We start from the raw sequence: 22402 nt of genomic DNA, 5'->3' as shown, positions 1-22402 counted from the left end.
CAGTGCAGGCTGTGGTTGGGTACGGGGGCTGGGTCAAGGAATAGAAGCGAAAGATCAGGAGCCTGACAGGGCAGGGTAGCCGGCCCCTTGTGCGATGGAGTGTGTGACTGCAGCTTCAGTCCGCAGGGGGAGGACGTCCGCCTGCTGTTTTGGGCTGGGAGCACAGGCGGTGGGGTAGGGAGGGAGGCCCCTGGCAGGAGATGGAGTACACCTGGATGCTGCCGGCTGCGCGGTTTGGGAGAATAGCTTAGCATAGACAAAGCTGCAGTGCTGTACCATTTGCACTCAGTGGTCCCACTCCTGACGCATCCATGACCTAGGCGTTACAAGGCCTGACCACTCTGGCCGGGGAGCGGGCTGCAAGCTCCGGCACAGCGACCTCTGCCCGCCTGGTGGAACAGGGTTTGGGAAGTGGAAGGGAGTTCAGCTGCTCCCTCCGTTGCATCCCTGATGCAGTGAGCACACCTGTGCTGGTGGGAGGCTGGAACGGGGAATGGGTCAGTTCCCACGGCAGTCTGCGCGTGGAAGGGACAGCCAGACTGGAGGGACCTGAGAGCCGCAAGTGGAAGGGCCAGGGGCCCAGCCATGGCCTCCCAGGCGTGGGGGAAGTGCTGAGGCCCGGAGCTGTGTTTCCAAGATGGCAGTGGCCAGCAGAGCCTTTCCTGTCTACATCTGCAAGACAGAGAATTCACTGGGAAGGTGGCTCAGTGGTAGAGTGCTTGCCTAGCATTCATGAGGCCCTGGGTTCAGTTCCTCAGCACCACAGAACCGGAAACAGCTGAAGTGGTGCTGTGGCTCAAATGGTAGAGCGCTCTCCTTGAGCTGAAGAGCTGAGGGACAGCGCCCAGGCACAGAGTTCAGGCCCCACGACCAACAAAAAACAAACAAAACAACAACAAAAAGAGAATGAGCAAAACTCCCACAGGAGGGAACTCGGAGTATGTTGGACCATTACCAAAAAACAAACAAAAAACCCCCAAACAACCATATCCCTCACCTGGGCCAGAAAGCTCCGGAGCCCGCGTGGCTGCCGCGCCCAGGCTGTGTCTGCTCAGTGTGGTCCGTCAGACCCAGGTGGTGGCAAGGCAAACGCAGGACCACCAGCCCCTGAAGGTGAGGGGGTCCTTGCACAGTATTGTGGGTCAGGAGGAAAGTGGTCCTGCGGCCCGGGGCCTCCTGCGTGACTGCCTCATGCACCCGCCCCCAGCGTCCGGGGCCAGGACTTGCGCACAGAGCGGCATGGAGCAGTGCCGGCTGACAGCGCAGTGGGCTTTGGAAAGCCCGGCAGTCCTGGCAGGTGTGCATCTCCACAGGCCCTAGTGGGGACCCCAGCTTCTTGGGGGTAAACCTGCTGCCATCCTGATCCGCCACCTGGACGTGGTTACGTTGGGGTCTTGTCCTGTCTGCCGGTATCAAGTAGCCCCCATCTCCAAAGGCTGCCATCCCCCAGAACGCACTGTGTCTGGTGCTCTCCTGAACACGTGCCCCTCGGGAGGGGCTGGGTGAGGCGGTGCCCCTCGCCCTGGCCACCTCCACTCGGGGCTGTGCACGTCCGCACCGGCAGGCCCTTTTCTTTACAGACTTGGCAGAACGGCTCCTCCTTGCAAGGCGACATCATTCACGATGGTAACGGCCATCCAGGTCGCTGCTGAGTGAAGTGGAGTATCATCTGTAAAGTTTAATGGCAACTTTCTTATCAGGGTAAATGATTAAAGGTTGAAGATGATGAGGTACCGGGAAAGATGAAAGGCGAGAGATTGCCGGAGGAGGCTCAGGTGGCTGACTGGATCTTAAGACCAAGGAGAATAAGGAAAGGTCTTTTTATTTATTTATTTTTTTTTTCTGAGGCTCAATTAAAGCAAGCGCTGTTCCAAAGGAAGAGCTTTCTCCCGCTCCCTGTAGTGACTTTCTGGGAAGGTCCCGTGAGGTGCCTCAGCCCGCGCTCGGCCCGCACCCCTGCTCCTCCCCTGCCTTCACTCTTCCCTCCTCCCAACCCTCCTCCCCCTGGTGCCCTGTTCCTCCTGCTGCCTGGAGGGGACTCCCGTGGGTAGGGAGCCGCTGGGGGGAAGGCGGGCCGGCCTGCTTCCCGGCCATGTGGGCCTTGGAGTAGGGGTCCACACCTTGTGTGCCCCTCGAGTGGTCATCTTCCAGGGAGATAAGTGGGTGCCATGTTGGTTCTGGGTTTGCTGCTGCTGTCATCTCTTTACGAGTTGAACCCTTGGCATAGTTCCAAAGGACTGGAAGTCGGCAGAGAATCAGTTTTTGTCCCATGACTGCTCAGACACACGTGTAGGTTTTATTAAACCTGCTCTGTGCATTTCACTTTCCTCGGAGGATCAGCAGGTGGGACTTGAGCCCACGTGGGCTCAAGAGAGTGGAGGCCATGCTGCACACTGAGTGCCGGTGGCCAGGTGCTGCCCCTGGTGTGCAGTACAGGGCCCTGCACATGGCACAGTCTTCGTTAGTCAGGTGGAGAATGTGACCGTGACCCACACAGCTTACGGGGTGCACCCGTGGGCCCATGCGTGGGTGGTCCACCACATGGGGCTGCATTTGAGCCCACGGCACCCATTCACACACCCAGGTGTCTGGATTTAAAGGACTTCATTTTCCTTTTGCTTTTTATTTTGAAGTTATTCTGTAATAGTATTGCGTCCTCTGAGGGCTGATTCCACACCTCCTAGGAGTTGCCAGCTTCTATCGCTTGTGTCTAAGAACACACGCCATGTGGCCATTTTGTGTGCATTGCAGTGAAAGGTCAGAGGTCAGAGGCTGTCCTTCAGCTCTGTGGCCCAAACATCACGGGCATTTGCACGAACTGGGATGGCTGTGGCGTCCCTGGTCAGGTGTGTGTGTGTGTGTGTGTGTGTGTGTGTGTGTGTGTGTGTGTGTGTGTGTGTGTGTGTGTGTGTGTGTGTGTGTGTGTGTGTGCGCGCACGCGCGGCAGCCCCCACCATCAGATAGGTCATTGGCTGACTCCATCCTGAGTCTGTAATTCATCCAGCCAGCTGGGTTGCAAAACTGCTTGGGAGGTGACTGACTGATTCAGCAGCGTAGCTTTCTAGAATATTCCTCCGTGTCTTGTAGAGGCGTGCTGGTCCCTTTGGGCTCTGTCTGACTGGTTGGGGCCTCTGCCTGGAGCTCTGTGCAGTAACGGGAGGGCAGCGAGAGCTTTGGTGATGGGGCCCTGGCTGTGGCCTGGGCGCTTGGCTTTGCAGTACATAATTGCTGCAGCCTTAGGCTGGCTGCAGTCAGCTCCAGGAGCCAGTCCGGCTCCTCCCAGGACCCCCTGTCCAAGCCTCCACCAGAAGAGCAGGGGAGGAGGGGCCAAAATCCGGGATTGCCCGCATCCTTCGCCTCTGCTCATAACTGCCCGTGAATTAATTTTGCCATTTTAGAAAAGTACTACACGTCGCTGTTCAAATCATGAATTGTGAACGCCCCTGGTATCTCATTAATGATGTTTGATATCTAAGGCAGATAAGCTTAGGGAAGCTTAGCAGTTCAGTCCCTGAAGAAAAATGTCATTACATCCTGGGCCTTATGAGAGCGTCTGCCGCCTCCGCCGTCCCCTGTCCTGTTTTGCACCGGATCGTGGACTCAAGCGATCTAGGATGGAAATAAGATGAGAGGAGCTTCTGAGGAGAGCGTGAGCTATTGGAAGGCTATCCGGCCTGCAGCCCGCCAGCTCCTGAAGCCCAGGGCCCTGCCTCCCTCTCAGGCCTCTGCCCAGCGGGCTCCCCCAGGCCAGGCCACCGTGTTCCCAGGGACAGAGCTGCGGCACGTTCACCGCGGTTGGCCTCGTGGTGGGTCTCACAGTGGGGCTCACAGTCACTGCTGTGTGGGCCCTGGTGGACAGCGCCTGGGAATTCTATATAAAACACGAGTGGAAAGAAGGCAGAAGGATTTAGAGATAACAAAAACAGATAAGAGGAGTCAGAAGGATCTAGCTGTCTGTGCTGCCCCAAACCCGAGGCTTACTGGTTGCGATGGCGGGCAGGCTCTGGGGCTCCTCTGGGAAGCAGTGCTGGTGAGGGGTGGCCAGCTCCTTCCTGTCATATAACCCTCCAGTGGCTCTCGTACAAAACTGGACCACCTTTAAGCCAGACAAAGGGGGCTGAAGCATGGGTTCAGGCTCCAGGGCTTTCTGTGGGGAAGGCTGGGAGGAGTGGACACAGGGGAGCCTGCCAGCTTCTGCTCTAGGCTTGACCCCTCCCACAGGCCCAGAGTGGTCCACCCACTCCCTGGGGCCCCAGCTAGCCTCCTGGGGCACAGAAGGGAGCCCGGCGGGGGGAGGGGGTGGAGGACGGGTGGCCGTGGCAGGAGGGAGGTCACTCCTGTGCTCAGGCAGGCAGAGCCTCAGGGCTGCAGCCTGGAGCCGGACGCAGGCACCTCGCTCAAGCCTCAGCCAGTCTGAAGGAGGAACAGGTCAGGGGAAGCGGCTGAGGGCTGTAGGTACAGCATGCATGTGAGGTGACACATGTTTGTTGAACGCTTTCCCTGTGTGAGGGCCTGTGTGAGGGCCTGTGTGGAAGTTTATGTTCCCTGGGATGGCCTGCATGGAAGGTCTCACTCCCTGGGCCAGGGCCTGTGCCGGGCCTGTGTGGAAGGTCCCCCGGCAGAACAGACGCACCAGGAAATGTTTGGCATGCCTTGCCCAGTAGCAGAGTGCAGGCTTGGGAGAACGCGGCGGCGGCAGCGGCGATGGCGGTGAGTGGCCCGGGGCTGTGCACGTGCCAGGTCCCGTCCTTCCACCACCTCCGGTGCCTCCTCCACTGCCACCCGGCTCTTCAGCCGCAGGCGCTCTGAGGTCAGGGCCCCACCGCAGGCTCCGGAGCATACTGGCTCCTGTTCCCCTCACTCCAGTGTGGGCTCTGCTGGCAATGTCTCCTTTATGGCTTAACACTGAGGGAGGGCGAGATTGGGACTTGGCTATTAACCCCCCCATACACACACACACACACGCACACACACACACACACACACACACACGCATGCATTCACATGCCTTGGGTCCTGCTCCCCACATAGCTCCAGGTGGCCGTTAGGCACACCCCACTCGGTCAGGGCACCAGACCAGGGGCCGCGGGGACTACTGGTGGCTAAAGGTGTCATGTGTCTGGAGCTCCCGCAGACCTGTCCCAGCTGGCCCGTGCCGTGCCGTGCACTGTCCCAGGCGAGAGTCAGACACGATGGGAAGCTCAGCTGCAGAACCCCTGTGCTGGCGCAAGGAAGTCAAACAAGGTGCGGCGCAGTGAAAGGCGGTGCTTGAGCGGCTCGGGCCCCGGCCAGCCACGGCTGGCGGCAAAGCCTCTGATCAGAACGGTGTGTTCATTTTGTTACCCTAATTAGTTTGAGGATTTTTCCAGGCAAACATGACAGGATTTGTCGGTTCAACTTTGGGGTGTTTGTTTTTTGAGATAAAACACACAGGAGGAGTTGCATTGATCTTTTAATTCCTCATGCAAATAAAAAAACATTTGCTTTTTTCGTATTTAGTGTGACTAATTCTCAGTGTGGCTGGCAGGGTGGCAGGGACAGGGCAGACCAGACACTAGAGATGGGGCCGGGCTGAGGCCAGGACTGGCCGCTGCTATGCCTGCCCCATTGTCCCTGCCAACCACACTCCTGCCACCCAGCAAGGAGCCAAGTCCTCCTCACTGCACACGGCCTTCCCCAGGGGGGCCTCTGCCTAGACTTAATAGCCACCAGCACCCTGGAGCCGGCCCCGCCTCCCTCCATGGCTTCCTGGCCAGTCCCCACAGACCCTGACTGAGCAGACTCCAGCCCAGGCTCCAGGATACCAGAAACATGCATGAAATAGACTAAGAGCATGGTCCTAAAGTGGAGCAGACACTGAGGAGCCGGGTCCTTGCTGGGGGCGGGGTCCTGTCCTGTCCTGTCTCCGCTGCTCTCCGATTCTGGCCTCGACCAGTAGCATCCCCTTGTGGTTCCATGTCTCCACCTGCCAGACCTGTTGACTCTTTCCAAGGGTGTCCAGGTGGTCCTGGCAGTCACCCGTGTCACCGGGCTCTTGTTGCCTGCAGTCCAGGTCCAGGGCCGCCATGGAGACAGAGCATGAGCCGTGTGAGCCACGGTCCTCGTGGGAGAGTGCCCCTGGCTTCGTCGGGGCTTTGTTCCGAAGCTCCCAGGTGCTGTGTGTGCAGCCAGCAATGGCTGTTCAGTCAGAGGGGCTCTGCCCTGGGGGCAGCGGGAGGCACCAGGTCTCCACCAGCAATCCAGGGCCGTCCAGACGAGCCGCAGATGCCCGCATCCCTGACCCCTGATCCGGGGCCCCTGCCCGGACCTCCGTGCAGCTCCCCCTGCAGCGTGAGGAGGCAGGCTTTGGCAGGGACGCCTCCTCCCAGGGCCTCCGGGTTGGCCCTCAGGTGTTAATTGGTATCTGCACTGCGCGTTGTGTGACAGTGTGTCTCAGACAGGGTGCCTGCAAGCAGCACACAGCTTCTCGCCTGCAGATCAGTGGTCAGTCAGACGGCGCCTCCCCTGTGTCCTCCCGGGAGGAATCCTGACCTTTCCAGGAAGGCTCCTCCACCAGACTGCAGGCTTCCACCCTCTAGCACGGTCGCGCCAGGTGACAGACTTCAGACCTCAGTGAGGCAGAGTAGGGCGCCCGCGTTCCTCGGACCCCTCTGGACGTAGGCCATGTTCAGCCAGAGCTGGCTGGGTAGGTGACAGTGGTGTCCCCTCCATACCCACGCCATCTGACTGACAGCTGCCACCACTCAGGGTGTAGCCAGATGGGCCGCGCCTGGAGGCTGGGGTGGAGGGGCCGGCCGTGCCCTTGGGAGCCACGCTACCTGCCGTGCCACTGCTGTGCCTTCCTGCGCCTTCCTGTCATCACCTCCACTCTGCCACATTAGCCAGCGCAGCTCCACCGCTCCTGCAGGGAGCAGGTCCACCACAGCCCGGGCGGTGAGGAGCGTGCCGGGTGACACGGGCAGGTGGCCAAGGACAAGCCCCACGCCAAGAGCAAAGCCTGCGTGAGCTTCACGCGTCCCCCGGCGCCCTCCTCCCTGGCTGCAGCCTGAGCCTCTGCCAAACGTGCTCAGGTTCTGTCTTGCATGGAGCAGATGAACCCCAGGCTGAGCTGAGTGCTAGAAACACCAAAAAGACTGTACTCTGTACTCGGATCCTTGTGACTTCCACACAAACTGCGCAAAGGACTCCTCCACTTGGGGCGGGTCTCCAGGGGCCTGCTCCTTGGTCGATGGCTGTCCCTCCTGGCGGCCAGACGGGGACTGAGCCATTTGGCTTGATGAAGGGCCTTGGGGAAACCACATCGGCCTTTGGCAGAATCTTCTTTATACTCACGTTCGCCATCTGGCGCAGGTCAGACGGTCTGAGGCCTCGGGAGAAGGCCTTAGTCCTGAGCGCCAAGCACCACGGTGGTCAGAGTGCACGCCGCCAGCCAGCGTAGCCACAGAGGCCTGGAGACCTCCTGGGCTGGTTCCTCCAGGGAGGCTGGGTCTTCAGCCAGCTCCTAAGGAGCAGCCACGGCGCAGGGCAGGCCTCCTTCCGCCTTCCCGAGGCCCGGCCGGCGCCAGGTCTGCAGCACGCCCACCTCTCACAGTCTCTGGTCTGGACAGGGGTTAGCTTCCGGGTGCCCTGGGCTGGTCCCACCTTCCTGAGGTGTGCATTTGTGTCCCAGAACGTGTGCTCCAGAGTTCCTTTCTCAGTTCTGTTTTATGTCTCCAAATAATCCTATTGTAATAAACCTAATTCCTGCCCGTACATGAAAACCAGCCCGCAAACCTGTCAGAGCCAAATGATGTGGCATCTCTTCTTCCATTATCACTCTTGATTAGAATCTCACTCTAAATACCAATCTGCGATTCTGTCTGCACGCCTTGCCACATTAACATCTTTTATAATCATTATCTGATGACACTCTGTCATTTTGGAGATGGGGCTTTAGGAACAGCCAGTGACGCCCAGTATGAAGCCAGCAATTTAAAAAGCAGTTTGTTCTCATTGAGAGCAGTGGACATACTTTTGATCAGAAATTGAGCTGTATGTATGTAGAAATCAGTTGAACAGATCTCATCACTCAGCTCTGGCGAGTGTGCTGAATCTCTCCGTTCCTTGTGGGCATCTCAGTTTGCGCCACTTATTTTCAGGTAGAACTCACTGCTGTGAAAATCGCTTGCTGTGTGGAGCTCACTTCAGGAACGCATTGTTTACCTGAGGCTGTCCTTGCTGAGGCTAGTAGGGGTCTGGGATAGAAGGCCTTCCCCGCCCCCAGCCTTCCCCTACCTCAGGCCCTAGAAGCTGAGTGTGGTCCCGTGGGCTCTCGGTTGCCCTGCGATGAACTCCATCACCTGTCACCCATCACCGTGAGCAGATGCTGGGAGGGACCTGGGCCTCGGGCTCCAGAGATCTGACCTTCAGGCTAGCTGTGGCACAGGCCTGCTTGCTGCTTGATCAGATTGCTGTACCCTTGTCTTTCCTAGTCTTCAAAAAAGGCAGGTTCTGATCCCAGTAATCCTGAGAGTGATGGGTGAGGTTGGAGCATCTGCCTCCGAGTACATTGTGTTCTTTTCACACAGTTTTAAACCTTTCTGCCAGGGAGAGGGTTGTCCGGTCCGGAGGATTAAAGATAGGAAGGTGGCTGGCCAGGTTCTGCAGCCATTACACGGCTTTGTAGCCAAATCCCGGGAATTCCCTCCTAGTGCCATTCTGAAGCAGGGCACCACGATACCGCAGGGGTGCCTCCTGAGCCCTCAGGTCTGGGGGTGCTGGTGCCTGCCATTTACCTACCAGTGTTCCCTCAGGCCTTTTCCTCACTGTAGCATGTGTGGTGGGGTGTAACCTACCTGGTGGGCACACGGGCTCCTGCCCCCATGCTCAGGACTGGCTAGGGGAACCCTGGAATCCCCGCCACCACCTTGGGCCATGAACGGTGCCGTCAGCATGTGGCGGCTTGGGCTGGGCGTGAGGAGGTAGAGGTCCTGGGTCTGGGGTATGTCCCAGAGCTGGTGACTCGGTCATAACTGCTCTGGTGGCCTAGTCCTGTGGCTCATGCATCTCATTCTAGCGACTCTAGAGGCTGAGATCTGGGGAAGGTTTGAATCCAGCCCTGGCAGAAATGCCTTTGATATTCTATCTCCAAATAACTAGCAAAAAAAAGGCTGGGCTGGTGGTATGGCTCAAGTGGTAGAGCACCAGTGGAAAAGCCAAGGGAGAGCTCAAGGCCCTGAATTCAAGCCCCAGTACTGGCAACAACAAAAAGACCTGCTTGGTGACAGACCGTGGCGGCTACAGCCTCAATGCTGCCACCGTGTTCTGTGTGGTTGGCTTTAACGTAGTGGGACAAATTGGTTGTGCCCGTTTACAGCTAGAGCAGGTGAAGGACCTCGAGGTACCTGGGCCTCCCTCCTGCTGAGGAGTCTGTGACGATGTCTGTGACATCATCCTTGATGCCCCAGTGATCACAGAGCTCTTATCTCCACGAATGGCCGAGCCAGGCTGCACTGAGACAGGAGGACCCTGGGGGATGGGACCCACAGCCTGTCTTGCAGCCACAAACCCCGGATCCTCCCCAGATACCCACAGCGAGAACCGTTGGTCAGTGCGTGCCGGCCGCGAAAGACCACAGCTTCTCCTGAAAGCGTGGGGTTACAGAAGCAGCGTCACATGCAGGACAGTGTGACCAGGCAGCCAGAATGCAGGGGTGGAGCATGCCCGGGCCTCGGGCAGTCTATGCATGAAGATGTCTGCTTTTGCTGGAACTTTTGGCATTTGTGGTATTTGCTGTCTTAAATTTTTGTAATTTGTTCCGAAATCTCTTCTAAGTAAGCGTCCGCACACATCCCCGGCATCGTACTCATGTTTCATAGTCTTCTTTTCCAAGTGGCATCCTGCAGCCTCCACCCCAGGCCCCTGTGAGCTTGCTCTCCGTGAGCAGGGGCGGGGCAGGGCGGGGCGGGGCGGGGCCAGAGGCAGAGCGCTCTCCGCAGAGATGGAGGGGCGCTCCTGTGCGCCTTGCCTCTTCCCCAGGAGCCCAGGCCTGCTCTGTTGCCTGCTGTCCATGGGGTGGAGTTTGAGAAGGGTCAGTCAGCGTGAAGCCGGCCAGGTAGAACTGATGAGCAGAGTGCAGACAATGTTAGGGGGATCTCGGGATAATCCTTGCAGGTAGGAGGAGACCAGGCCAGACACAGCTGTGTCTCCGATGTCATCCCCAAGCTCCACCCCGGGCAGCCACCGCTGTGCCTTCCTGTAATCATTCAGAGATGATCAGTCAGATTATAGTTCAGACCAGGCTGTAGGCGTTGATTTAGACTGTCCAGGAGGGCAGACAGTGAGGCGTGCTTTGAGGTACTTGGTCTGTGACTGCATGTCCCGGTCTGGGGAGGCAGTGCCTGTGGAAAGCAGGGGCTCTCTTCATCTAAGGCCCGGGTCTTTCTGTGGGCCTTGTTCCATCGGGCATCTGCAGGTGCAGAGGGCGCTCTGGCGCAAGGCGAGCGCCCGAGGAGTCCATCCATCCCCTAGAGGCCGTGGCCTTGGGGGACATACACATCTCATCATTTACTCCTCCATTCAGAAAACACCTCGGACCAGCGGCCAGCCTGTCAGAGCGGCGCTATCCGACCCTGCCCGGGCTGCAGGGCGCTGCTGGGAAAGGGAGGGTACTGGCCGCATCCCACGGAAGGAGTGAGGGTCTGGGGAGGGGGTGCTGCTTAGGCCGAGGCACACGGCCTGGAGAGGCAGGAAAGGATGGAGTGGAAGAGCATGGTGGGCCAGCCTGCCCAGGGGGCTCCGGGAGAGCCGCCCGGGCCTCCAGCACAGGCCTGGCCTCTGACAGCGTGAGTCCAGGAGAAGGACGGCACTGGAGAGGACTGGGCAGCTGCGCCCTGGCCTGCTGCTGTGGTAACCAGGACTACAAGGGTGGACGGTGCCCCCTGTGTCCCGTTCCCTCCAAACCCGCCTCATCCACACGCATCAAGAGATACTGTGTCTCGCATACCTTCAGTGGTGCCAGTCAGAGGACCTAGTGGGTCAGAGGACGCAGCTGTCCCTCTGTCAGCCCCCTCCGGCCCCTCTCCCAGGCTCCCCCTTCCACGGGACCCTCTCCCAGGGCTCCTCCCTCTACTTACCGCCCTAGCCAGCTGCTGGAGCTGTATGGCAGGTCCCGCCGCCTCCTGGCTCCTGTGCCCACCAGCTGCAGGTTCTGGGAGAGTGGCGAGTGAGGCTTCTCACTGGCCAGCTGGTGATCGGTGCCCATTTCCTGTCCATTCCCCTGGGGGCATGGACCACAGGGCGCTAGAGGCCTCTTCTGGGGCACTGCGGCCTGAGCCGAGGGTGGGTGGGCACAGACTCTGGGCACCCTGTGACGATCCTGCCCAGGTGGGCGTGGCCCACATCTCATTAGTGCAGAACTCACACCCGCACAGCGTTGCTCCAGGGCAGGGGTGCAGCTCCATTTATCTCCCTCAAACCCTTCTCCAGAGTTTCTAAAAATAGGAACTTAATTAGACGTTCAGCACAGTGGTGCAGTGGCATTGTTCACTGCAGAAGCCATGGCTGCCGCGTGCGCAGACCCCGGCCCAGCCTGGCTCCCCCGGCCAGCGGCACCCAGGGGCGGCCGCCACATTCCCCTTGCGGCACCAGCATGGAGACGGATTGCCGAGGAGGGGCCTCCTCAGCCCGGGCCTGCCGCGCACCCGGGGCCCGGTGCCTCTCACAGCCCCCACGGCAGTGCAGAAAGCAGCCATTTGCTGAAGAGGGGCCTGTGCGCCTGTCCTAGTGCCCCTCCGCCCATGCACGCCCTCGCGAGAGGCCGGGCCCCGTGAGACACAGCTGAGCATGTGGGGCGATTCTCCAGCCGGGGAGCGACTCTGGGCCTGCTCTCCTCCGTTTCCAGCAAGTTGCGCTGCCACAGAAGCTGACCTTTGTAGACCTCAGCAACGCCGCACACCTCTCCACCTGGCTTCCCAGACAGCGGAAGATCAATGCGAGAATACAGACGTGTCTGTAACAAGGAAAAATGTTCCATTGCTGGGGAAGATGTGAAATACACTCGGATTTCACCCACCTGGAAGCAGAGCCCTCGGCGTGCTCACTGTTGGGAAAGGCTCCGGTGTCCCCTCCCCTTTGTAGCCCAAGTGGGGCAGGGGCTGAGTTTCCAGCTGCAGTCCAGCCCTTCAAGGTGCATAGGGGCCCAGCTGTGCCGGACGCTTGGCAGGGCTCTGCTGGAGTGTGGGACATGGTCTTGCCAGAAGGTCACACGTGATTTTCTCCCCCTAGGAGGTAGAACCTTCCCAGAGGCAAAAAGAGCACCACCAGGGGAGCCAGGGGCAGAAAGCCAACATCTGGCCCACGGTCACCAAGCCCCAGGCACCTGAAGAGGGAAGGTCCCACCTCGGAGTAGTAACAGCCCCTTGCCTGCAGGCTGTGGGTTTACGCAGCTGCTCCCTCCTCTGTGCTGCGGTGGGGTCAGAGGGCCTCCACAAGTTACCACTCAGGTCAGTGGATGCGTCTGTGTGCCGTGGGTAGGTAGGAAGAGCTGGAATGGAGGAGGTGTGGTGAGGACAGGTCCTGTGGCTGGCAGGAGGCTCAGCGCCATGGTCAGGGCTTGACGCACCCTCCCTGCTAGTGAAGAGCAACAGACCAGTGGGCCCTCTCCAGGGACTGTCCCTTCCTGTCCCTGGCTCTGGACGATCATCCACGTCATGGCCTTGGCTGACCCTAGCTGCAGCCTCCTGCTACCGCCAGCAAGACACTGTCGTGGCCCGGGAGTGCCCGCCTCCGAAACCACAGCGGCCCAGGACCGGTGCCGAGGTTAACAAGACAGACGCACACCTGCCGCGAGGCGCAGACAATCTAGAGGGGAAACAAACCAGCAGGGATGACCCTAAATGGAGCAATTAGCACTGTCTGGACGCGGAGGCTGCTGACGTTGCTAAGCTTTCCCTCTTTTTGATTCCAGGTGTTACACTTTTTGCACGTAGACTATTCTGTTAAGTCTTTTGTCAGTTTCTTCAGCCACGGGGTCCTCTTCTGTGCCTGTCCTGTAGCCGATTTGTAATTAATATCTGGTCTCAAGTCTTCAGACTGTGGGAGCTGACACCTGGGCCGTTTCCTGGCCAGTTTCTCCTTCCAGGCCCCCACCCCAACGGGAATGGCGTCATGCTGGTTTTCTGAGTTCCACCTGCCTGGCGCTGTGGCTGGAGTGATGCAACTGCTCTGGGTTCTGCAGCCCTCCTCCTGCTCCTCCTCCTGCTCCTCCTCCTCCTCCTGCTCCTGCTCCTGCTCCTGCTCCTCCTCCTGCTCCTGCTCCTCCTGCTCCTGCTCCTCCTCCTCCTCCTGCTCCTCCTCCTCCTCCTGCTCCTCCTCCTGCTCCTGCTCCTCCTCCTCCTCCTGCTCCTGCTCCTGCTCCTGCTCCTCCTCCTGCTCCTGCCCCTGCTCCTCCTCCTGCTCCTGCTCCTCCTCCTGCTCCTGCTCCTCCTCCTGCTCCTGCTCCTCCTCCTCCTCCAGCTCCTCCTCCTGCTCCTGCTCCTGCTCCTCCTCCTGCTCCTGCTCCTGCTCCTCCTCCTGCTCCTGCCCTTGCTCCTCCTCCTGCTCCTCCTGCTCCTGCTCCTCCTCCTGCTCCTCCTCCTGCTCCTCCTCCTGCTCCTGCCCCTGCTCCTCCTCCTGCTCCTCCTGCTCCTGCTCCTCCTCCTGCTCCTCCTCCTGCTCCTGCTCCTCCTCCTCCTCCTGCTCCTCCTCCTGCTCCTGCTCCTCCTCCTGCTCCTGCTCCTGCTCCTCCTGCTCCTGCTCCTCCTCCTGCTCCTGCTCCTCCTCCTCCTGCTCCTCCTGCTCCTGCTCCTCCTCCTCCTCCTGCTCCTGGTCCTGCTCCTGCTCCTCCTGCTCCTCCTCCTGCTCCTGCTCCTGGTCCTGCTCCTCCTCCTCCTGCTCCTGGTCCTGCTCCTCCTCCTGCTCCTGCTCCTCCTCCTCCTGCTCCTGCTCCTGCTCCTCCTGCTCCTGCTCCTCCTCCTGCTCCTGCTCCTGGTCCTGCTCCTCCTCCTGCTCCTGCTCCTCCTCCTGCTCCTCCTCCTCCTCCTGCTCCTCCTCCTGCTCCTCCTCCTCCTCCTGCTCCTGCTCCTGCTCCTCCTCCGAGCCCTGCTGACCCCCAGCAAGGACTGGTCTCTGAGGTCTTACAGGAGGCAAACTCCTTAGTGTGGCCTCTATTCTGGAGGCAGATGAGCTTTCTGGGGGCCAGTTGTCTTGTGTAGAGAGCATCTGTGCTCAGGGGAGCTGCGTGGGCACTGCCGGCTGAGCACCGATCGTTCAGGTGACAGTTCTGGAGAGCCCAAGGAGTGGCCCCGTGCAGAGCAGCAGGAAGGTCTGCAGCCTGAGGGAGGACAGCGTGAGCAGGGCTCCTCGCACGTGAAGGAGGACTAGGCACAGGATGGCACGGAGCCCAACCAGGGCCTGTCTGTCCCGGGTAACGGAGAACCGCTGTGTGCCCTTGAGTTGCGTGGCCGCCTCCTCTGTCTGAAGGAGAAAGCAGCAGCGCTTCCCGTGTGCGGCGTGGGCTCTGGGGGAGGGGGAGGAGAGCGGGTGAGGAAGCCGGGCATCTGGCAGCGCCGCCCAACGGCGAGGTGGCTGTTAGGAACAGGGCGGCCAGAGGGTGGGAGCCACAGGCAGGCACTGGGAAGGGCACACAGGAGCAGAGGCTCGGGTGGCGCACACTGGGCAGGTGTGAAGGCTCAGGGTGAGCTGGGTGCTGGGCATCGCTGGGATGGGGCAGGGAGGAGAGGCGAGGGGCCGGCAGGGCCGGGTACCCAGGAGGCCAGCCGGGGCGGCCAGAGGGGAGGGGGGTGCAGGCAGGGACAGGTCTCCAGGTCCCTGCGAATGACCAAGGCTGGGGCCAGGAGGATCCCCATGGGCGGGGGGGGGGGGACAGCAGGACAGAGTGAGGCCGTGGGCTGCCAGGGGCTCTCCCTGCACTGGCGTCCCTAGGTAGTGCTGGGGGCGGGAGCACTGCCTGCCCTCCTCCCCACCCCCGGCTGGGTGCTGCAGCTACCCCATGGCTGCGTGCCCAGCGCGGCCTGGACTCACACGGGAGAACAATGGCCGCTGTCCCCAAATCTGTCCGGGGCCCAGCCTGCAGCACCACCTTCCTGCCCCACCCCGCGTCTGCACCTGGCGACTTCTCTGAGGTGAGCAGCTGGCGTGGCCTTGCCCCTGGCCTTCTCCCCGGGTCCTCTCTGAGGGTCTCGGGGGGAGGACGGCGAGTCTGCCGCCCTGGGGGGAGGCAGATGGGCGTGTTCTCATGCGAGCCTCGCCCGCGCCCGTCCTGCCCAGCGCAGCACTGGGTCACGGCCCAGCACGCAGCGCCCGCCCGCTCACCACCCAGCAGACGGATTTGAAGCCCGCTGTGTGTTGATCGGAAGCTGCTCAGCTGTGCGGAGATGAAAGAGGAGCTGGCTTGGTTGGGCCTTCGTGCCGGCTCGTTTTCAGGTCCAAATGGTGTTTTTCTCCCCAGAATCCCTCTTTTAGAAAGAAATGAGAAATTAATGACAAGGACGTGCGTGCCCCAGGCCATCGGGGGCGGCTGGCGGTGCCTTCCCTGCTCTTCCCCCTCCGAGGGCTGTCAGCCTCGGGCTGGCTGGCTCCCGCCACCGTCCAGTCCCAGACCGCTGTCACTGCCCTATTTTTAGTGCTGGTTTGGTCCCGAACTTGACAAGATTTTCAAACTAATAACTGGATTGTCAAAGGAGTCCCGTGTCCGCTGCGGTGTGGCAGGCGGAGGGAGGGGAGGCAGTGGGAAGTGGCCTCAGAGGCTGTGGAGCAGGGCCTGGTCCGGGCAGGGGGGCAGCACGGCTCCCCCCACAGGGCACAGAGCTGGTGAGTTGCTGACAAGGACCCGTGATGTGTGAAGGCCCCCCAGCTGCCCGCCCTGAGATAGCCCGGGACTCTGGGCATTGGGCTGGCTGTACTGTGTGTTACTGAGTTCTCTGGGGTAGCCGGCTTCAAGGTGGGTCCATTCACACCCCCAACAGAGCTCCCACCGCAGGGGAGCCTGTGAAACCCGCCCTTCCCTGGTCCTTCTGTGTGCACACCTGCCCTTCCCTGGTCCTTCTCTGTGCACACCTGCCCTTCCCTGGTCCTTCTGTGTGCACACCTGCCCTTCCCTGGTCCTTCTGTGTGCACACCTGCCCTTCCCTGGTCCTTCTGTGTGCACACCCGCCCTTCCCTGGTCCTTCTGTGTGCACACCTGCCCTTCCCTGGTCCTTCTGTGTGCACACCTGCCCTTCCCTGGTCCTTCTGTGTGCACACCTGCCCTTCCCTGGTCCTTCTGTGTGCACACCTGCCCTTCCCTGGTCCTTCTGTGTGCACAATCAGCCCCTTGGTGGCCCTTCTCCTGTCTGTGCACAACCCTCCCTGGGTGTCTCTGGGAGCTCCCAGGTGGTGCCAGTTCCCTCCAGGCAGCTGGCAGACTCCCGACAGCACCTCACAAGTCAGGGGTTCTAGCCAAGCCGTACCAGCTGAATGTTGGCCACAGTGGAAAGTGAATTAAACCGATTAACCCTGCTGCGCGCGCGCGGTGCACGGAGGCTTTGCCTTCATCTCTCTGTTAGGGAAGAAAATAATAAGAGGAGGCAAGTGGGCCCTTTTAGCCCCGTCGCGATTAATTTATTCATCTTCGTGTGTTGGCAATTTGTAAACTTGTGACTCCAGTAGCTTTTAAGCAGACCTCTGTGTGCGTTCCGCTCGCGCACGCAGGAACGGTGTTGACAGGCTGCGCCGCGGCTGTTGCTTACGGGCCTCCTGCAGCCCTGGCCTCCTGGTGCCTTCTCCAGCACAGCGGGCTGGGAGGGGCGTGGGACAGGGCCTGGCCTGCCTGGGATCCAAGTGGCAGTGTGACTCGGAGCAGCACCACCTGGAGACTCACTCATTTGCTCATTCATTCATTCACTCATCTATTTTAGTTTGTCTTCTGAAGCCATGCTGCCCATCCTCTGCCTCCGCCCCCTGAGTTCTGGCATGAGAGATGTGTGGCACTATGCCGGGTACCACATAGGAAGTTAAACTGTTGCCACAGCCATATAGAAATGTAAAAACAAGCAAAAGGAAGGTCCCAGGTGACATTAACTTTAACAAAAGGCCTTAGTAAAAATACTGCCATCTTATTCTGATCACTTAATCTATATCATTTTAGGATAAGATGATTGAGAACAATCTTTAAATTCTTCTGTTCATACCAAGCATTCAGAACTGGATGCGTTCTGCGCGGCACCTCTCAGCCTGCTCGCCCTGCTGCAGTGCCCCGCAGCCACCTGGCCGAGGCTCACAGACGTTGATGGCCACGGACACAGAGGTAGCTCCGTGATGGGCTCACCCTCGCCTGCCGTCTGCCTGCCACTCACCTCTACCACCTGCGTCCTGCAGGGGCGCCCCGAGGCACTGTGCATGACGCTGTCCTGAGCCCAGGGACTCCCGCAGCCCCCTCCAGCATGTCTGTCCACCTGGGGCAGGGTCTGAGTCCGGAGCTCGGCATTGTGCAGGGCAGGGTCTGAGTCCGGAGCTCAGCATTGTGCAGGGCAGGGTCTGAGTCCGGAGCTCGGCATTGTGCAGGGCAGGGTCTGAGTCCCGAGCTGGGCGTTGTGCATCTAGAATTCGTCTGGTGACCGTGCCGTGTGGTCTGGCTGAGGACCACATGTGTGTGGGGAGGCCGTTGGGACCAGATCCGTCAGTCCCACTGTGGGCCTTCCTCACGGGTCCAGCGGAAGGGCTCCCAGAGTGAGGCGAGCCGGGGGGGGGCAGCGTGTGGCAGCACCCTGCGCTGTCGCCCTGGCTTTGTGGAAGCAGAGGTGTCCACAGGAGGCGGGCAGAGGATGACAGAGACAGAGGAGGCCTTGGTGAGGTTTCAGCGTGGTGGGCAGTAGTCCTCCTTCAAGTCTCACTGGCTGTGGGTTGGGAGGCACAGCACCGCCCGGCAGAGCCGTCTGGCCTGGCTGTCTGGGTGTGCCTGGGTTGTGCACCGGTGAACCACAGCCCCCGTCACGCCACCAGCACTGGCTGCGTGAGTTGTGGCCGCGGCCCGGCGTGGGCTGCTAATGCAGACCAGCTCACCGTTAACAAATGTGCCATGTTTCCTAGCACGAGCCACGGCGGCCTAGCGCACAAACACGACAGGCCTTTTTAAAAAAGAAATCTGTATTTAAGGACGTGTTTGTCAGTGTTCTCTGCCTGCCGTAAAGGTCACCCGGATAGATTTTTCCTTCTTTAGCATTGCAGGCTGTGAAGAGCCGGGCATTTCTATTCTCCCTCCATCCAGTGAACCTGGGGACTAAATTAGATTCTGAAATTGAGTGTGCAGTGCGGTCGGTAAGTTACCATAATGGGAGGGTATTGCTTCTCACCTTGCAAGTAGTGAGGTCATGATAATATGAAGCGAAGTGGATTAAAAATAAAACCAAAGGTATTTATTTATGACCTGCTCAGAATTGGATTGGCATCCGTGTAAGTTGCATCTAATGGTGAAAGACAGCGGATTGATGTTGATGCGTCCCCGAGGACAGATTGCCAGTGAAATTTGCTCTGTGAATTCAATTTAAAGGCCCAGAGAAAGTATCCAAAATGCAAAGGAACTGGAATCGAGGGACGGGGGGGGGATGGGGGGGGAGGGGGGGGAGGAGGGGATGCACATTAAAACGGCAATTAGGGGAGCGTGTGGCTCCGGACCGCCCTGGGCTGCTGTCAGCTCCACGCCTGTGTCCTGGGCTTGCCGCCGGCCTCTGCACAGGCAGAGGGAGCGAGCTCAGGGAGCCCAGCTGTGTACGGCAGAGCCAGCGCCTCTGGGCCCACTGCGCCGACTGCGCCGGGTCCCGCCGGCTTGGCGGGCAGAGGTCAGGTGCCACCTTGGGCCACACCATTTGAGGCTGGCAGCCCAAACAGCCTGAGCCAGCCGCCCTCGGTCACATGGGCCAGCACCAGCACCAGCCCGACAGCCGCTTCTGGACAGGAAGGGAAGCAGGAGTGGGCAGCCCGTGTCCGACAGTGCCCCACAGGGCCCAGGGAGCACTGAGCGCCCCCTGGAAACGCAGCTGGCTTTGGGAGCGGACGCCTGGCCCTGGGCCAGCCCCGTCCAGTCCCCGCGCGTCGTCTGAGCCTCTGCGTGGGAAGCTGTTTGGGCCCCGGGGCCCTGTGAGCAAAGCCCTCTTGCAGAGTCCTCCAGGCGTTGCAGTCCCCCAAGACCCACGCTGCCTTGGTAAAGTTGCGGGGTGCCCCCGATGTAGGCCAAGGTCTCATGGGAGGGCCGGGCTGCTGGCACCGCGGTGCCGGGCCCACCTGAGTCCCCCTGGTGCCCTGCGGCCCCGGGACCCTGTGCTTTTCCTTCCCAGCCCCTGCCGCTTGGCATTTGCCACATGGCCATCAGCGGCATCTGCCCCCAGCCTCCATGCCTGAGTTCCGGAGACATCTCTGTGTGTCCCTGGGGAGGAGGCCGCCTGGGCCGTGGCCCAGCCCAGCCTGGAGCTGCTGGGCCTCAGGAGGGACACTGCACTGCAGAGCTCCTCTTTCCTGCGGGTGGGGGGCTGCGTGAGTGGCAGTGATGGGCTGCTGCCATTGTGTACCTAGCCCACGACCGGGGCGTGTTCCTCGTGACTGGTGAACACGTCTGGCCCCTTGGGTCCCAGATGTCAGGAAGCTCCTGTGGTACAGCCCCACCCAGTGGGCTTGAAGCCCCTGCCAGGAGGCAGAGGAGGAAGAAGAGGAGGAGGAGGAAGAGGAAGAGGATAGAAGGAAGGAGAAGGAGGAGGCAGAGGAGGAGGAGGAGGGAGGATGTTTAGCCATCTCCAGCTTCTCCTGTGGTCTCTTGCTCACAGGGGCCCCTCGGCTGCTGCCTGCTGGGCTGGGAGAGTCACCGAGGGAAGCTTGTGGGCCTGATCATCACCACTCGCAAAGAGGTCCAGGCCAGAACAGCTCACTTGTAGCCAGATTTGAGAGGCTCCATGGCCTGGGGGTGCTGATGCCCCCCCCCAGCCATACCAGGAGCTTGATAACTGGCTCATAACAATGGACCACCGGGTCTGCCTGGGGCCCTGGGCCCTGCCAGGGCTGTGGCAAGCGAGGGCCAGCCACCCTCCACCCTCCCAGGGCTCCGCTCCTGTGGGCCCTGCGGCCCTCCGCTGACACCTCTCTCTCTCTGCAGGAGCTGCTGCTCTTCCTTCAGAACCTGCCCACCGATCACTGGAACGATGAGGACATCAGCCTGTTGCTGGCTGAGGCCTATCGCCTCAAGTTTGCCTTCGCAGATGCCCCTAATCACTACAAGAAGTGAGGCTGGGCCTGCAGCCATGGCCTCACGCCCAGGGCAGTGCCCCCTCCCTGCCTGGCCAGGCGGAGGCCCCTCCGTGCTGGTCCTGGGCTGGGCACAGCCTTGCAGGGCAGTCCCACCCTGCGGGCAACCTGCTAGGATGGGCCCCGGCTTGGCCCAGGGCTGGGGGGATGGGCAGCCTCAGTTTTCTGAGATACCAAAGACAGCCAGGAAGGGCCTCAGTTCTGGGGCCCCACTTGGGCCAGGAGTCTCCCTCACCCTGTCTCGGTGCATCCTTGCCAAATGCTTATCCCCTGGGCCTCTGCCCAGGGGTGGCGGACGGGGCAGATCCTGCAGGAGAGGCCTGCTGTCCGTGCCAGGCAGGCTAGCCATCCAGGCCTACTCTGAAATGCAAAACTATGCTGTTGCGTGGAAGAATAAAACAGACAAAATGCTGAGCAAGGTGTTGCAGTCAGCTGGGGTCTCTGTGTGCACAGAGCCTCTGGTAGCCAGCCGAGGCCTGGGCAGAGCTGGCTGGAAGCAGGTGTCAGGAGAGGGGTCCTGAGGAGATGGCGGACAGAGGCCGGAGGCCAAGCAAAGCCTGTCACAGTTGCCTTACTTTTCATTTCTAGTCACCCCGCTCCCAGCACTTGATGGTCTCGGTCCGATGATCCACTGGGGAGGGGCTGTCCTGAGGGCCCCAAGATGGCCACCAGCAGTGTGGGTGTAGCGCTCTGAGGCCCTGCCCTCCGTGGGGGCCCCCACACGGCTGCGTGGGCCTCCAGGAGAGAAGAGCAGCTGGGGATGCACATCAGCCAGGAGCTGCCTCTTCGCCTCTGTGTTGATTGGCTCCCGGGCACACTGGGGCTGGATTTGCTGCTCCCAGGTCTTCAGTCATGCCTCCTGCATGCTCTCCCGGTGTCACAGGATGCCTGGCCCAGGTGACAGGATCACCCTGGGGAGCCACCGGGCCACCTGTGAGGTGAGGCATTAGGCATAGCCCCTCAAGGCGCCTGCTCTCAGAGACCCACTGTGGCCCTGTTCTCAGATCTGTCCCTCCTTTTGGAGCAGATGCAGCCCCTGCCCAGGTTCCAGGACATTTCCCAGAGGCCATGGGATATGTAGGGCGTGTGATATATGTGTATTCTGGCTTCTGGTAAAATAACTTTGGGCCTTTGTGGATATGGAATTCACACAGCATACGGTGCAAGTGTCCTGTTCTCCCAGGTCACCTCAGTGACCTGCCTGTCGTCAACCAGATCACCCCCAGCCAGAATGAGGGGGCTCCTCAGACCAGCTCCAAGTGGGCTTCCTGCCCATCCAGTCCTTTCTGGAGTTAAGGGGGTCCACTTATAAATAAAATCAACCCTGTGGCTCTGTGCTCAGATGTCCCTACTTGTCTAGCCAAGATCAGCCCTGGGAATGCCCCCTTCCATAGTTCTGATTGTTCTGTGCAGCCAGAGTTTCGGGGACACTAAAGCTCACCTCTCGAGCCAGTTCATCTTCCAAAGGGGCCGGGCCCGTGCAGTTTCGTCCTGCGTGTTTTCATGTGTGCACTGTGAGGCCGGATGCGAGGGATGGTGACAGCCCTGGTGTAAGCAGGTGTCCCCAGTGAGCCAGCGTGTGTGTCTGGAATGTGATGTGCCAGAAACATGGAATAAAGATGCTTAACAAGCCCACAGCCTTGGCTCATGACTCGAGGACTTGCTCTTCAAGAGCGGGGCCCCCACCCGGTCCTGCACCCTCTGCTGACCAGCCAGTGCCAGGCGGGCCTGCTGGGCCAAGCTCTGTATTGGGCAAATAGCACAGTGAGTGACACCGGTGGGGCCTCAGGAGGTGAAGGAGTACTTATTTGTGCAAGTGGTGCCGGGAAGCCACTTGCCCGACTGGGGGACAGAATGCAGACTTGGCTCTCATTTCCGCAAACCCAAACGACACTGAAGCACCGGCCAAGGCCCAGACCAGCTCCTCCGATGACCCTCTGCCAGGCTCTGAGAAGAGGCCCTTCCCTATCTCATCACATCTGTCCCTGCTTTATGACAGGTCTGTGTGTTACTGGGCTCTGCAGTCTGGCAATTCCTCTGTACCCTTGGGAATCAGGACTTGCTTGCCCTGCCAACAGTCCTAGACGCACATACC

The 22402-nt window shown here is 60.3% G+C and overlaps 1 protein-coding gene across 3 annotated transcripts in view; it reads left to right on the top strand.

Annotated features, from left to right (window-relative positions):
* Positions 1-21944, top strand: part of Tbc1d22a (TBC1 domain family member 22A) — a 351530-nt gene extending 329586 nt beyond the window's left edge. For all 3 annotated transcript variants that reach the window (XM_042697987.1, XM_042697985.1, XM_042697986.1), the window contains one exon: positions 20159-21944. In XM_042697987.1, coding sequence (XP_042553921.1) covers positions 20159-20287 — 129 coding nt within the window. In that variant the 3' untranslated portion in view covers positions 20288-21944. The remainder of the gene's footprint in view (positions 1-20158) is intronic.
* Positions 21945-22402: the final 458 nt, after the last annotated feature.

Source organism: Dipodomys spectabilis, unplaced genomic scaffold (genome assembly GCF_019054845.1).
Source record: "Dipodomys spectabilis isolate Male_0828 unplaced genomic scaffold, ASM1905484v1 ptg000230l, whole genome shotgun sequence".
In the NCBI taxonomy this organism is placed as follows: Eukaryota; Metazoa; Chordata; class Mammalia; order Rodentia; family Heteromyidae; genus Dipodomys; species Dipodomys spectabilis.
Note: the sequence above shows the minus strand (reverse complement) of the source record. Positions and strands in the feature narration are given on the sequence as shown.